Raw genomic sequence first — 12,274 nt, forward strand, 5'->3', positions numbered from 1 at the left:
ACTTAGCTGGGAACTTTGTCTACTTTCGAGTGGACAAGGACAAAATCCACTACCAAAAGCGAAGAAGTCATAAGAGCCGAGGCACCGCAAGGTGAACCCACTAGTCCAAGGTTACACCACCGTGCTTATCAGAACCAGAGTCCCAGGGCCGGGCAGGTCTTAACTCCAGGGCGCGATCTGCTCTCCCTGCCAGCCCTGACTGACACGTGGTCGGGGCAGTCTCCAGTTTTTGCTGAATTGGTAATGCCTGAAAAGAAAGTTGGCTGTGAGGAGGCTGGGGGAAAGGACATACACACGTGCACACACGCCACACGGAGAAGCATCCACGAGCGGAAAGCAAAGCAGCCCCGGAGCCCAGGCAGCCGCCCCGGCCCCGCACGCCCCGGCCGCCCGCCTGCCCCTCCCGAGTCCCGGCTGTGGCGGAGCACTCGTCCCGGGCGGTCCGCGATGGCCCGGCCGCCGCGCGCCTGGGCGCTGGGGAAGCCTCCTCTCCCGACTCCCGGCCGTTCGGCTCCTCGTCCTCCCCACGCGTGGCAGCGGGGCCGGGGCGGCGAGAGGCGGGGCGGGCGGGCGGAAGGAGGAGGGAGGGGAGGGAGGGGAGGGAGGGGAGGAAAAGAGGAGGGGGAGGAGGGGGAGGAAGAGGAGAGGAGGAGGGGGAGGGAGAGAGAGGAGGACGAAGGAAAGGAGGAGGGAGGGGGAGGAGGGAGAGGAGGAGGGAGAGGAGGAAGAGGGGGAGGAGGAGGGGGGAGGGAGAGAGAGGAGGAGGAAGGAAAGGAGGAGGGAGGAGGAGGGAGGGGAGGAGGGAGGGGAGGAGGGGGAGGAAGAGAGGAGGAGGAAGGAAAGGAGGAGGGAGGAGGAGGGAGGGGAGGAGGGAGAGGAAGAGGAGGGGAGGAGGAGGGAGAAGGAGAGAGAGGAGGAGGAAGGAAAGGAGGAGGGGGAGGAGGGAGGGGAGGAGGGAGAGGGAGAGGAAGGAAAGGAGGGGGAGGGGAGGCGGCGGCCCGAGCCGGAGACGGGCGGGGGGCGGGGGCCGGGGGAGGGGAGGGGAGGGACGAGCGGGATTTGCGGACGCCGCCGCCGCTGCCGGGAGCCGGCGGGGCCCGAGAGTGACCGAGTCACGGCGGGCGCCGGCGGAGCCGCGGCCGCGTCGGACCCGCCTCCTGGAGGAGCTGAGCCCCGGCCAGGCCCGGCCCCATCCCCGCCCCGCGCCGCCTCCCGCCTCCCCGCCGCCGCCGCCGCCGCGGGAGCGCTCCCCTGCCCACCCCGCCCCCGCGGCCGAGCCCGGGAGTCGAGTGGGAGTCGGCCGGCTGGGCGCGGGCAGCGCCGGGAGCCCGCGGTGGGGGCGCACTGCAGCCGGGAGCCCGGGAGGGGCCGCGCCGCCAGCGTCTGAACTAGGATGTCCCGACATGAAGGTGAGGGCCGCCCCCGCCCCCACCGCGGCCTCGGCCTAGCCCGCCCGGGCTGCGGGCTGCGGGCTGCGGGCTGCGGGCTGCGGGCGCTGCCGAGGGCAGCGGCGGGGCCGGGGGCCGGGGGCGGCCGTGGCCCGAAGAGCGAGCGGGAGCGGGAGCGGCGGCCCCGAGCTGGGCCTGGAGCCGGGGCCGGGCCGGGCCGGGGCCGGAGGCGGGGCGGCCGGGCGGCCCGAGGCTTTGCACCGTCATGGGGCGGGGGGAGGGGAGCGGCGCGGCCCGTTACCGGCGGGAGCCCGGCTCTCGGGACGCATACCGGACGCCGAGGCCCGGCCGGCCCGGCCGAGGGCACCGCGGGGCCCCGGCGCGGCCTAGCTGCGGCGGCTCCCGGAAGAGCCCGGCGCGGTGGCCGAGCCGGGGGGCGGGCGTGCGGCCGCCGCAGGCGAGCGGGGTCCCGGCCCGGCGGGCGCGTCCGGGGTCCCGGAGGCCAAGGGCGAGCGGCTGCCGGGCCTGCGGGCTGCGGGCGGGCGGGCGGGCGGGAAGGAAGGCGCCGCCGCGGCCCGGGCAGCCCTCGCCGACTGCAGCTCGGCCGGCCTCGCGGTAGGCCTCGGCGCGTCCCTGGGCTCGGGTGAGCCAAGTTCCCGGGGCGGATCCAGCCCGGCCGCGGCGAGCAAACTCCCTGCTCCGTCACCCGGTCGGGGCGGAACTCGCTCCGGGCCAGCCCCGGGCCCTCGCCCGCGTGCGCTGCCCGCCGCAGCGGCCTCACGGCCGGGGGGCGTTTGGACTTCCGCGGCGCCCTGGGGAACCACGCCGGGGCTCGGTGGCTGCGAGCCCCGCCACACCGCTCACGGCCCAGCCCCGCCGCACAAAGGCGCGGGGGGTTTAATTCGGGCCGAAGGACAGGCGGTGGACCGGCGGAAAAGAAGTTAACTCGAATTCACTACCATATGGTTTGGGAAGGGGGAGGGGGCTGTCTGCTCTTTGTTTCACTACCGCAGGTTTTCCGTTAAAAAGTAGTCACCCGGCTTAGGAAAAAGTTTATTTCACCGCGGTTAAGGGGAGGCCGTAGACGTGACTTTGAGATTCTCAAGTCCTGGGTAGCTGTCCTGGCAGTGGAGAAAGTTTGTGGAGGCCGCTCCTAGGGTGTGCTTCACCCAGGAAAAGCATTCTTAGGGAAATACAAACCGTGGGTTTTCGAGGTTGTAAAACTCTCATTGATTAACATATGCTTAGGGCAAGTTTGGGAATTTGCATACCTAATGATGGCAAGATTGGGATTGACTCCGGAACATTTTGTGTTCATGGATTCTGTATTTTTAAAAAAAAAAAAAAATAGGAAAGACACCCCTTGGAGCATTTTTGATTACTTACTAACTGTTCAGGTGTTGGAATAGCAGGGTACTTATTTTAGCCCCAATCAGGAACAGAGAAATTTGGAACTCTGTCCCAACATACCATTTCATTTCTATATGCTTAATGAGAATATGGCCCTTATCGCTGTATTTTGGGGGGAAAAGTTGTAATTGCAGTTATAATAAATTCCATTTGGAGATAACTAAGGTTAGTTTTCAACTGCAGCAGTAGGTGTATTGAACCCCCTTCAAGACAAAATGAAAGTGAGCATGGGCTGCAGACTCTAACTCAGGGACTAGATTAGAATAACAATCTACAGAGTTGGGTGTCTGAGATCTTTGCCCCTCTAGATCCAGAATGTTCTTAATGAGTAGTAGCCTGGAAAAAGAGTCCTTTACCCTCAGATGGTGTGTTAGAGTAATTAAAATGGCTTAGGTAGATATAATATCCTTCAATAAAACACACACTGTAATTTAAGCCTACCTTTCCCTGTTTGGTCCTGGAAAGTGTGCTTTTATAAAACTTGCGTTGCCTTTTAGTTACTTGACATCTTGAAAATGCAGCACCTTTCTTGGCAACTTAATGCCAGATATTTCCTAAATGGGTGTGTTGAAGATGCTGTACAGTGTTTAACAAGTGAGTTTATATTCATATACATTTATTAACGAAATTTATTATTTTATTTATTTACTTTGAGATAGGGTCTCACTGAGTAGCCCTGACTGGCCTGGCCATGGATTCTGCCTGCCCCTGGCTCCCCAAAACTATAATTAAAGTTGTGTGCCAACGGACAGTTATTATAGTTCAAGGGTCTAGTGTTGGGCTAATGCAGGGAAGAGTTTCAGTATCACACCTGTTCTTGAGATATGTCTGTGTTTTGTAGTGTATTTCAGGCAGTAATTATTTTCATCTGGAGGGATCTGACATATCAGCAAATACAGGGTACACTCCCCGGTCTTTCCTTACCTCTCTCTGGGTCAGCTAATCCGGTTTGTTTCAGCTTTGTTTGCAGGGTTTCTCTGAGTATTCCCTGCTGTCCTGGAACTCTGCTGTCCTGGAACTCAGTCTATAGACCAGGCAGGCCTCGAACTCAGATCTGCCCAACTTTGCCTCCTGAGTGCTGGGACTAAAGGAGCCTTGTTTCTGGGGCAGGGTCATGGCACCAGGGCTGGCTTGAGCTCACTATGTGCATTAGGTGTGACACTTGCTGCCACCCGTTTCCCGTAGCCACACCTAGCCTAGCACTTTTTAGTGGTCTGGTTTTCCAGCTTTTAATCATCTGTCCTCCACATTCTCCGCAGTCTTTTCCACGGGAGTGTGACCCAGAACTGGATGTGGTAGTCTAGTGCAAGCCAGAGCTGTGCGGCCTGGAATGTTCCTGACTCCTCCTGGCTTTTCTAGGCTTCTGTGTACAAGTAACTTGTTACTTTGTCTTCTCCCAACTCCAGCCACTTGCTCTGTAGTATAGAGATGATGTAACTTTGGACCACACAGCCCCGAGATGAAGCCCTGTCAAGATGGAGCACTGGACTGCTCTGAGAAAAAGGATGCAGCCAAGGACACAGAGAAACGCTCTAGGCCAGGGTTAGCACACTTTCTCCAAAGCAAAGGGCCAGGTAGGAAACATTGTTGGCTTAGCCAGCTATAAGATCTGTCACACAGTTGTCATCTGAAAACCAGCTAATCGAGTGGTTGTGGCAACATTCCAATTAAAACCTTATTTATGGACACTGACATTTGAATTTCATATAATTTTCATGTGTCATGAAATAGGATTCCTTGAATCCCTGCCACCACTTACAAATGTGAAAGCCATTCTTAGCTAGTGCAGCCAGTCAAGAACCGGTGGTGGCCACAGTTCATCCAGCGGTGCAGTTTGCCTGGCCCTACCCTCGAGCAGGAGTTTAGAGCGGGGTGGCTTGGAACTGGTGGGAGACCGTACTGCTATGGCAGTGTTTCCGTCAGGGGCAGGGACTGAGCCAATCCCAGCTCCTCAGGAGGTGGGCCACACCGTGAGAGGAGACTGAGGCATAGGCTCCTTACCTTTTCAGGGCAGTGTCCACACACACACACACACACACACAACAGGGTGCTCCTGTTTGCAGTGTGCTTGTCGTGTTAGCAAACATTTCCCAGGTGGAAGCGCCCCGACGTTTTATGTTCTCTGTAGCAGCAATACCCAGTTCTGTTTCTTACGTACCAAACCTATCCGTTGTCTGTGTTTATGTTTTGAGCTGTGACCGGGCTGTGGCGGTGCACTTGTGGAGAGCGTGCTTTTATGGTTCTGCTTCTTGTTCTTTCTGAGACAGGGCCTTAGGTGTCTCTGGTTGGCCTTGATGACCAAGAGTGACCTTGAGCTCGTGATTTCTTCCTTCCACTTCCCTGCTTAGAAGCAAGCCTGATTTACGGAGTGTACGGGCTTGAACTCCGAGCTTCACACGTGCAGGGTAAGCATGTACCAGCTAAGCTGCCTCCTTGGCTTTGCAGTGCATGGTTACCTGGGTCATAGGCTCTGGATTTCACCACCAAAGGAAAATAAAAAGAGTCAGGTTAGGTGTAGCCACTCTGTCGATAAGGCTGGGGGATCCCCTGAGCCTAGGAATTTAATCTAGCTGGTTCCATAAAAAGAAACAGCAAAACATTCTGTATTTCCAGCACCCTGTTGGGAAGTTGAGGCAGAAGGGTTTAGAGGTCCAGGCCATCCTGGGGCTACTCACACATCCTCTCTCTCTCTCTCTCTCTCTCTCTCTCTCTCTCTCTCTCTCTCTCTCCCTCCCTCCCTCTCTCTCTCTCTCTCTCTCTCTCTCTCATACACACACACACACACACACACACACTTCTTAATGTCATGTTTTGGTAGACAATATGTTTGAAATGTATGCGATTCAGAGTTTCAAAGTCAGGAAATAGCTTTGTAAATAAAAACCTGACATATTGTCAGCTCACCAGCTCAGTTATGAGTGTTCTAGTTGATTATGTGGGTTAACAGAGCTTTAAATCTTTGGGCTGTTTTGTTACTCTGTAAAATGCACTGCTAGGTACTGAGGGATGTGGGAAATAAGGAGACTAAGCCTTTCCCTTAAAGCCTGGTGGGAGAGGTGCTCTTGTAGAAGTTTCTGAGGAAGCACTCCTGAGGTGGGCCCACAGAAAGAGATAATAAGCAAAGCGGATGTCAAAGTGTACCCAACTTTGTTCGTGCGTCTTAGTTCCGATGTGAACTTATTTAGTGTACGTGAGGGAGGGAGGGCAAGTGAATACTGGGTGTGTTAGAGTTGGGATAACTGTAGAAGTTGGTTCTCTTCTGCTGTGTGGGTTCTGGATCAACTCTGCTCACCATGCTTAGGTGGCAAATGCCTTATTTCTTAAGACATCTTGCCTTGTTATGCCCAATTTTAGAAAGGGAATCTATTTTGATTTTAATATCTGGGGTTTTTTCTTTTTTTCTCTCTCTCTCTCTGAGAACAGGGTCTCTTGTTGCTCAGGCTGGCCTTGAACTGTGTTTCTACCTTAAGTGGGATTACAGATGTGTTCATTACCATATGTACCCACTTTCGAATACTTCTTAAGCTTGCTCTCTGGAACTCTTTATTAAATAGATACTGCATGTATTTGTTCAGGAAGGGGTGGTCAGAGGGCAGCTTTCAGAAGTGGATTCCTTTCCCCTTCACAGGAGCCCTGAGTTTCGAACTGAGATTGTTGGGTTCAGTACGAGCGCTTTCTTAGTTCTGCGACTGGCAGCCCTGCCACTGTTACAAATCAGGGTCTCTCTCACGTGGTCCTCACTGACCTTAAACTCCTAAGTTCAGGGTTCAGAACTTCTGACCCTCCTGCGTCCACCTCCTAAGATGGGAATTAAAGGGGCACACTACCGTGCTGTGTTGATGCAGTGCTGGTGATCGAACGTGGGACCTCATGTATGCTAGGCAAGCAGTCTACCAACAGCTACAACCCTGCCTTTCTTGCTGCTCTTGGCAAGAGGCAAAATGATTTGAGGTGTCCTCGCATTTATCGGTTTACTTGGGTGTTTTGCGGTGCTGAGGATGCAATCCAGAGCCTCCTGCATTCTAGACAAGGGAATTATCACCAAACTAATACCTCAGCCTTTTTAAAGGTTTGATACTTTAAAAAGCCTGTAAGTCTTTCTTACATGATGAACTTACTCTGTGCCCCAGGCAGGCCTTCAGCATGTGATGCTCCTGCTTCAGCTCCCATAATAGCTGGGGTTGCAGGCCTGATCCACAAGGCTGTCTATACCTGACTTCCTAATCCACTTGCCGAATGACTGGGTAGATGGGACAGGTGACAAATTGTTATTTGTTTCTCAGAAACATTTAATACTGTTTGCTTACAAAATGTGAAGCCCAGAACTTCATAAGCCATCAGGCTAGTTAGTGTCAGTCTGTTATCTTCTAGCAACACTGGGGACTGAACCCGGGACTGGTGGACAGTGCGGTAAGAGCCCTGCCATGGAGCAGCATCCCTGGCCCTCGGCTCTGGTTTTCTGATATGTAGCTCAGGATGACCTTGAACTCCTGATCTTCCTGCTTCTGCCTGCCAGGTGCTGTGGTTACATGTGCCTCTATACCTTTCTTTATTGATAAAAATTATTAACTTTTACCATGTACAACATGTTTAAATATGTGTTGTAGAGTGTCAGTTTCAACTTTTTTTGTACCTATTTGCATATTTTTCTTTAAAAAATACTCTAGTATTAAATACACAAAGAAATAGAGTAAATTGAGTTTGTTTGTTTGTTTGTTTGTTTGTTTCAGAATTACCAAACCAGGTTTGATGACTGACATGTAGTTTTACTTTCCACTGAAAAGATCAGTGCCATCATGTTGTGACTGTGTCCAAAGATGGTGACAGTACTAAGACACTTAGCGTTTCAATCAATCATAGATGGCACTTATTTTCTCTTCTCTTTTTGCTGGGGGGGGGGGCCCTGGAACTCATTTTTGTAGCCAAGGTTAACTTTGAATTTGTTATTCTCTGAGGTTGGAATTGTGGTCGTAAACTATCATGCTCAGCTACTTTGACTTTCGTAAAAAATAGATAAGAACATAAATTTATGAGAAAACACAGTGTATTTTAATTTCTAGGTTCTTCATGTAAAGTTCAATTTGAAATATATATATTTTTTTCATGGGTTGGTATTTTGTGTTTAGGTTCAAATTGTACTGAAATAGTACTTTCTTGTTTTAATTTGGGAATTTAAATAGAAATAAATTTCATCTTGGAGTTTATGTTGCTTGGTATTGGGCTGTCTGTGCACTCAGAAGGCTGAGGCAGACAGATGAGGGAATCCCTGGCCAGCCTAGGCTACATGAGACCCTATCTCCATAAAAAGGCAGGAGACCTTTGGTTGGTAACCAAACTATTACCAATAATTTTACAATTAGAAAGGGAGTTTGTCATACAGTACACACTTAGGAACTTTCTGATCCGCCGTGCAGCCCTGTTAGAAAGGAGCCTGTGTGTACATTTATGAATGGTGACTTAACCTTTTTTTGTTGTTTAACAACCTTGGCCTTCCTGGAACTCTCTTTGTAGACCAAGCTGGCCTTGAACTCACAAAGATCCACCTGCCTCTGTCTGTTTTCCCTAGTGCTGGGATTAAAAGTGTTTGTCCCCACCACCCAGCAGAGCATCCACTTTATAATGTCTGCTGCAGGCTACTTTATTTATTTACTTACTTATTTACTTATTTAGAGACAGGGTGTCTCTGTGTAGCAGCCCTGGCTGTCCTGGAACTCACTCTGTAGACCAGGCCGGCCGTGGACTCAGTCCTGCCCCACTATTGTTTAAGCTTCTATACATCTGTCTTTTCCTGCTTGTGTGTCTGTTTTAAGCCAGAAGAAGGCAGTGGGGCCCCTGGGGCTGGACTTGCAGGTGACTGCTGCCGTGTGGGTGCTGGGACTCAAACCCAGGTCCTCAGAAAGAGCAGCCAGTGCTCTCAGCCACCAAGCAATCCCACTTTGGGGGGCAGGGGGCGGTTGGTTCAAAACAGAGTCTCATGAGGCCTGACTGGCCTCAAACAAACTATGTTGCTTGAACTCCTGACCCTTCACCTCCACTTCCTGAGAGCTGGGATTGGGGTGTGCACCAGCATGCCTGGTGAGGTTTCTAGTGAGGGTTATTGAATTCTACTTGAAATGTTATTGCATAATTATTACTGCTGTGAGGCCACTTGGATGTGCATCCAAAGGAAGCATTCTCTACTCTTCAGAAAAGTAGAGTGCTGTTTGTAATTTTTTTTAAAAAAAATGCAGGCAGTGATGGCGCACATCTTTAATTCCAACACTCAGGAGGCAAAGAGGCAGGTGGATTTCTCTGAGTTCAAACCCAACCTGGTCTACAAAGCGAGATCCAGGTCTCAAAACAAACAAATACAAAATAGTAATTTCATATTAATTTTAATGTAACCTTTTTTATTTCCTTAAGTGGCTTTTTCTTCCCCTCTAAGTTACTGAAGTTATTCATTACAGTTGAGGAAAGAGTCCTTAAGTAACAGAGCTCCGCTGTTTTTAAATGTCTCCAGTGTTATGTGTTGGCCTTGCTTAGTACGTGGTGGAGTGGTAAATAAAAGTTTCTGAGGCTTAGATTTTTACGTAGGGAAAATTACTGGGGAAGGATGTGGATGGCCCAAAACCAGAGGATACTCCCAGGATTGTAAGGACAAGCAGCCAGCCAGGTGTCGGCATGGGATGGGAGAGACGGGAGTGGGTTTGAAACTTGGCAATGGTTATTTAGCTGCAGGGTCAGGGACGGAACACCACCACTCAGCACTCAGGCCTGGTGGGTGCCCTGAGAAGCAGATACCAGGAGGTAGAAGCTCCTTGTCCGGAGTGGTCTGGTACACTTAGCAAGAGACCGCTGGTTCACCCAGCAGCCAGTGTGGAGCCATCCCTGCAAGCTGACTGTGGCCACTGCCTGGAGAGTTGAGCTCGTGGGTCAGTCAGTGTGCAGAATTGCCAACCAGCAGTCCCAACAAATGTTGTCAGTGGTCACAGGATGTGGGGAGAAAGATGGATGGATATGGACCCCTAAAATAACAGAGTGGGTCAGGTATGTCACTTTGGGCTAGGAGGAACAGAACAGTGAGGGAGTTCTTGACTCTGTGTGTGTGTGTGTGTGTGTGTGTGTGTGTGTGTGTGTGTGTGTGTGTGTTTCTCCATGATTTACGCAGCAAGAACTGTACCCCTTTTCTATAGCCAAAGGAGTTTCATTTAGAAAATCACTTTTTATGATTGTTACTTTTGAGACAACTTCCTGCTTTGTAGCCCAGGCTACAAAATCTGGAACTTAAACTATAGATGATGGCTCAGGCAGGCTTCAAAATCACGATAGTCCTCCTGCCTTAGCCTTGGAATTACAGCCCCGAACCCCTGGGCTTGACTTTGAAATGCTAAGTTGAGGCTGAGGATGGTTCAGTGGATAAAGTGTCTGCTGCATAATTTGGATCCCCAATACCTGCTAAAAGCATAATCTTTTGATTATGACTTGTTTATTGTTCCTTAAAGACGGACACAGTGCCACCTCTGCTTCGGGACCCTCCAGGAGCATCTCTACCAGTGCCGCTCTGCATGCAGTGTTTAGCTTTTGGCCTCCTCTCCCTTTGCTAGGTAGGGATAATATTACCTATGAATTTTACCACCACCAGTGTCTGGCTCCTGAAAGCCCCCTGTGGGTGATTATTAGATTTGTTAGTCTATCTAACATAACCAAGACTGGAAATCTTCTGTTTGGGGATGCTGATTAACTAACAGGAAAGGGGGATGGATCATGGGAAAGAGGACCAGGGACTTACTTTTTTTTTTTTCCAGTTTTTCATGGTTTCTCTGTATTGCTTTGAAGCCTGTCCTGGAACTTGCTCTGTAGATCAGGCTGACCTCGAACTCACAGAGATCCACCTGCCTCTGCCTCCCGCGTGCTGGGATTAAAGGTGTGCACCACTACCGCCCGCCCGGCTAGCCAGGAACTTTCTTAGAAGAGTAATGGACAAACTACATAGAGCAGAAACAGTGCAGGGAGCTGAGTCCTTGGGGCCTGGCCTAGATGGCACTGGGTGACGTTTGTTCCTCTGCCTTCTGGTTACTAATTGTGCTGTGTGTTTGAATTTGCTGGTCCAGTTAGTTGTTTGTTCAGTGAATATTTACGAACTGCCTACCCTGGTGCCACTCAAAGACGCCCAGTGCTTGTCACAGCTTGTAGGTAGATCCCTTCATGAAGATGGTACTCTTCAGCGGGCCTAAAACACATGTTTGGGAATGAAATGCTTTTCTGTTGGGCTCTCTTCCAGTGTGCTGGAATTAATCTTGAAGTTTATATTTTATGAGAAGGTAGTTAAACCATGTAAGTATTTTAATATTTTGTCAACAGTTATACGAGCCTGTCTCCTTTAAGTTTATTTTCATTTACACTTCACAGTCTGATTGTGCCCAGCAGTTCATTTCTTTTCAGTATTAAACCATGATGCTATTCTGAAGTCTCGGTGCATGTCTGCATATGTAAAAGTCTGTTAAAATAGATTATTCCTCATAGGTTTGTAATTATATTTGATGCTTAGTGAGAAAAGAGCTCAAGGGATTAAATGTTTAATTTTGTGTTCAAAGCACTTAGTTTTTGCATTACAGGTTTTGTACAGCCCTGTTGCTTATGTAACTAACAACTGCTGGGCCGAGCAGCTAGGCCCTACTTCTGTCCCCTCTGGGCCTGCCCAGACTTGGCAATGTAAGTAAATGGGATGCTCTCTCCGGGGCTAAGGACATAGAGAGGAAGTCTGTGTAGACATGTCTTTGTGCCTTGATGGTGGGTAGGAAACTCATAGTCTCCATATTCAGATGCCTGCTGCTCCGCTAACCATCTGAGATTACTCCTATTTTTGTGTGGCTGTACTTAGGGGTAGGCATAGTGTGGCACAGGTTAAAAGAGGGCCTGGGATGTAGCTCAGTTGATAGCCTAAGCTTCACAAGTGCCAGGGTTATACCTGTGTATCACACGTGTACTTAAATTCTCTGATAGCTACATTAAAATTCGCTATGAATTTTAATAAGCTAATAATACCCTAATATCAAAGCATGCTGCTCCTTTTAACATAAGTATACAGTATTTTTGTTTTGTTTTTAAGACCTGATTTTTTTTTTTTTTTAAACTGGGGGGATGATGGCTCAACAGTTTAGAGTCCATGGGGGCACCAGGCAGGCTTGTGGTGCACATGTGTACATACAAATAAAACTTTCATACTCATAAAAATCCTCAGCTGGCGGTAGTGGCACACACCTTTAATTTGGTGCTCAGGAAGCAGAGGCAGGTAAGTGATCTGTGAGTTCCAGGACAGCCAGGACTGTTAACACAGAGAAAACCTGTCTCAAAAAACCAAAAATAAGTAAGTAAATAAGTCTTTAAACAAAAGACCCTAGTTCCGTATCTTCCGGGCTGGTCTGAAATTCATTGGGTTAGATCAGGATGACCTGGAACTCCGGATCCTCCTACATCAACATCCCAGATTTGTTGAG

General features: G+C 50.4%; 1 protein-coding gene across 3 annotated transcripts in view; it reads left to right on the forward strand.

Annotated features, from left to right (window-relative positions):
• Window positions 1-1,093: 1,093 nt before the first annotated feature.
• Kcmf1 (potassium channel modulatory factor 1) overlaps window positions 1,094-12,274 on the forward strand; it is a 53,274-nt gene continuing 42,093 nt past the window's right edge. The window contains exon 1 of one of the 3 annotated variants that reach the window (XM_051202788.1): window positions 1,094-1,409. In XM_051202788.1, the coding sequence (XP_051058745.1) occupies window positions 1,394-1,409 (16 nt within the window). In that variant the 5' untranslated portion in view covers window positions 1,094-1,393. Of the gene's footprint in view, window positions 1,410-4,242; window positions 4,373-5,284; window positions 5,306-12,274 lie in introns of those variants that run through there. The other 2 variants (XM_051202787.1, XM_051202789.1) reach the window with 2 other exon arrangements.

The sequence above is a fragment of the Phodopus roborovskii genome, unplaced genomic scaffold (genome assembly GCF_943737965.1).
Source record: "Phodopus roborovskii unplaced genomic scaffold, PHOROB, whole genome shotgun sequence".
Taxonomy (NCBI): domain Eukaryota; kingdom Metazoa; phylum Chordata; class Mammalia; order Rodentia; family Cricetidae; genus Phodopus; species Phodopus roborovskii.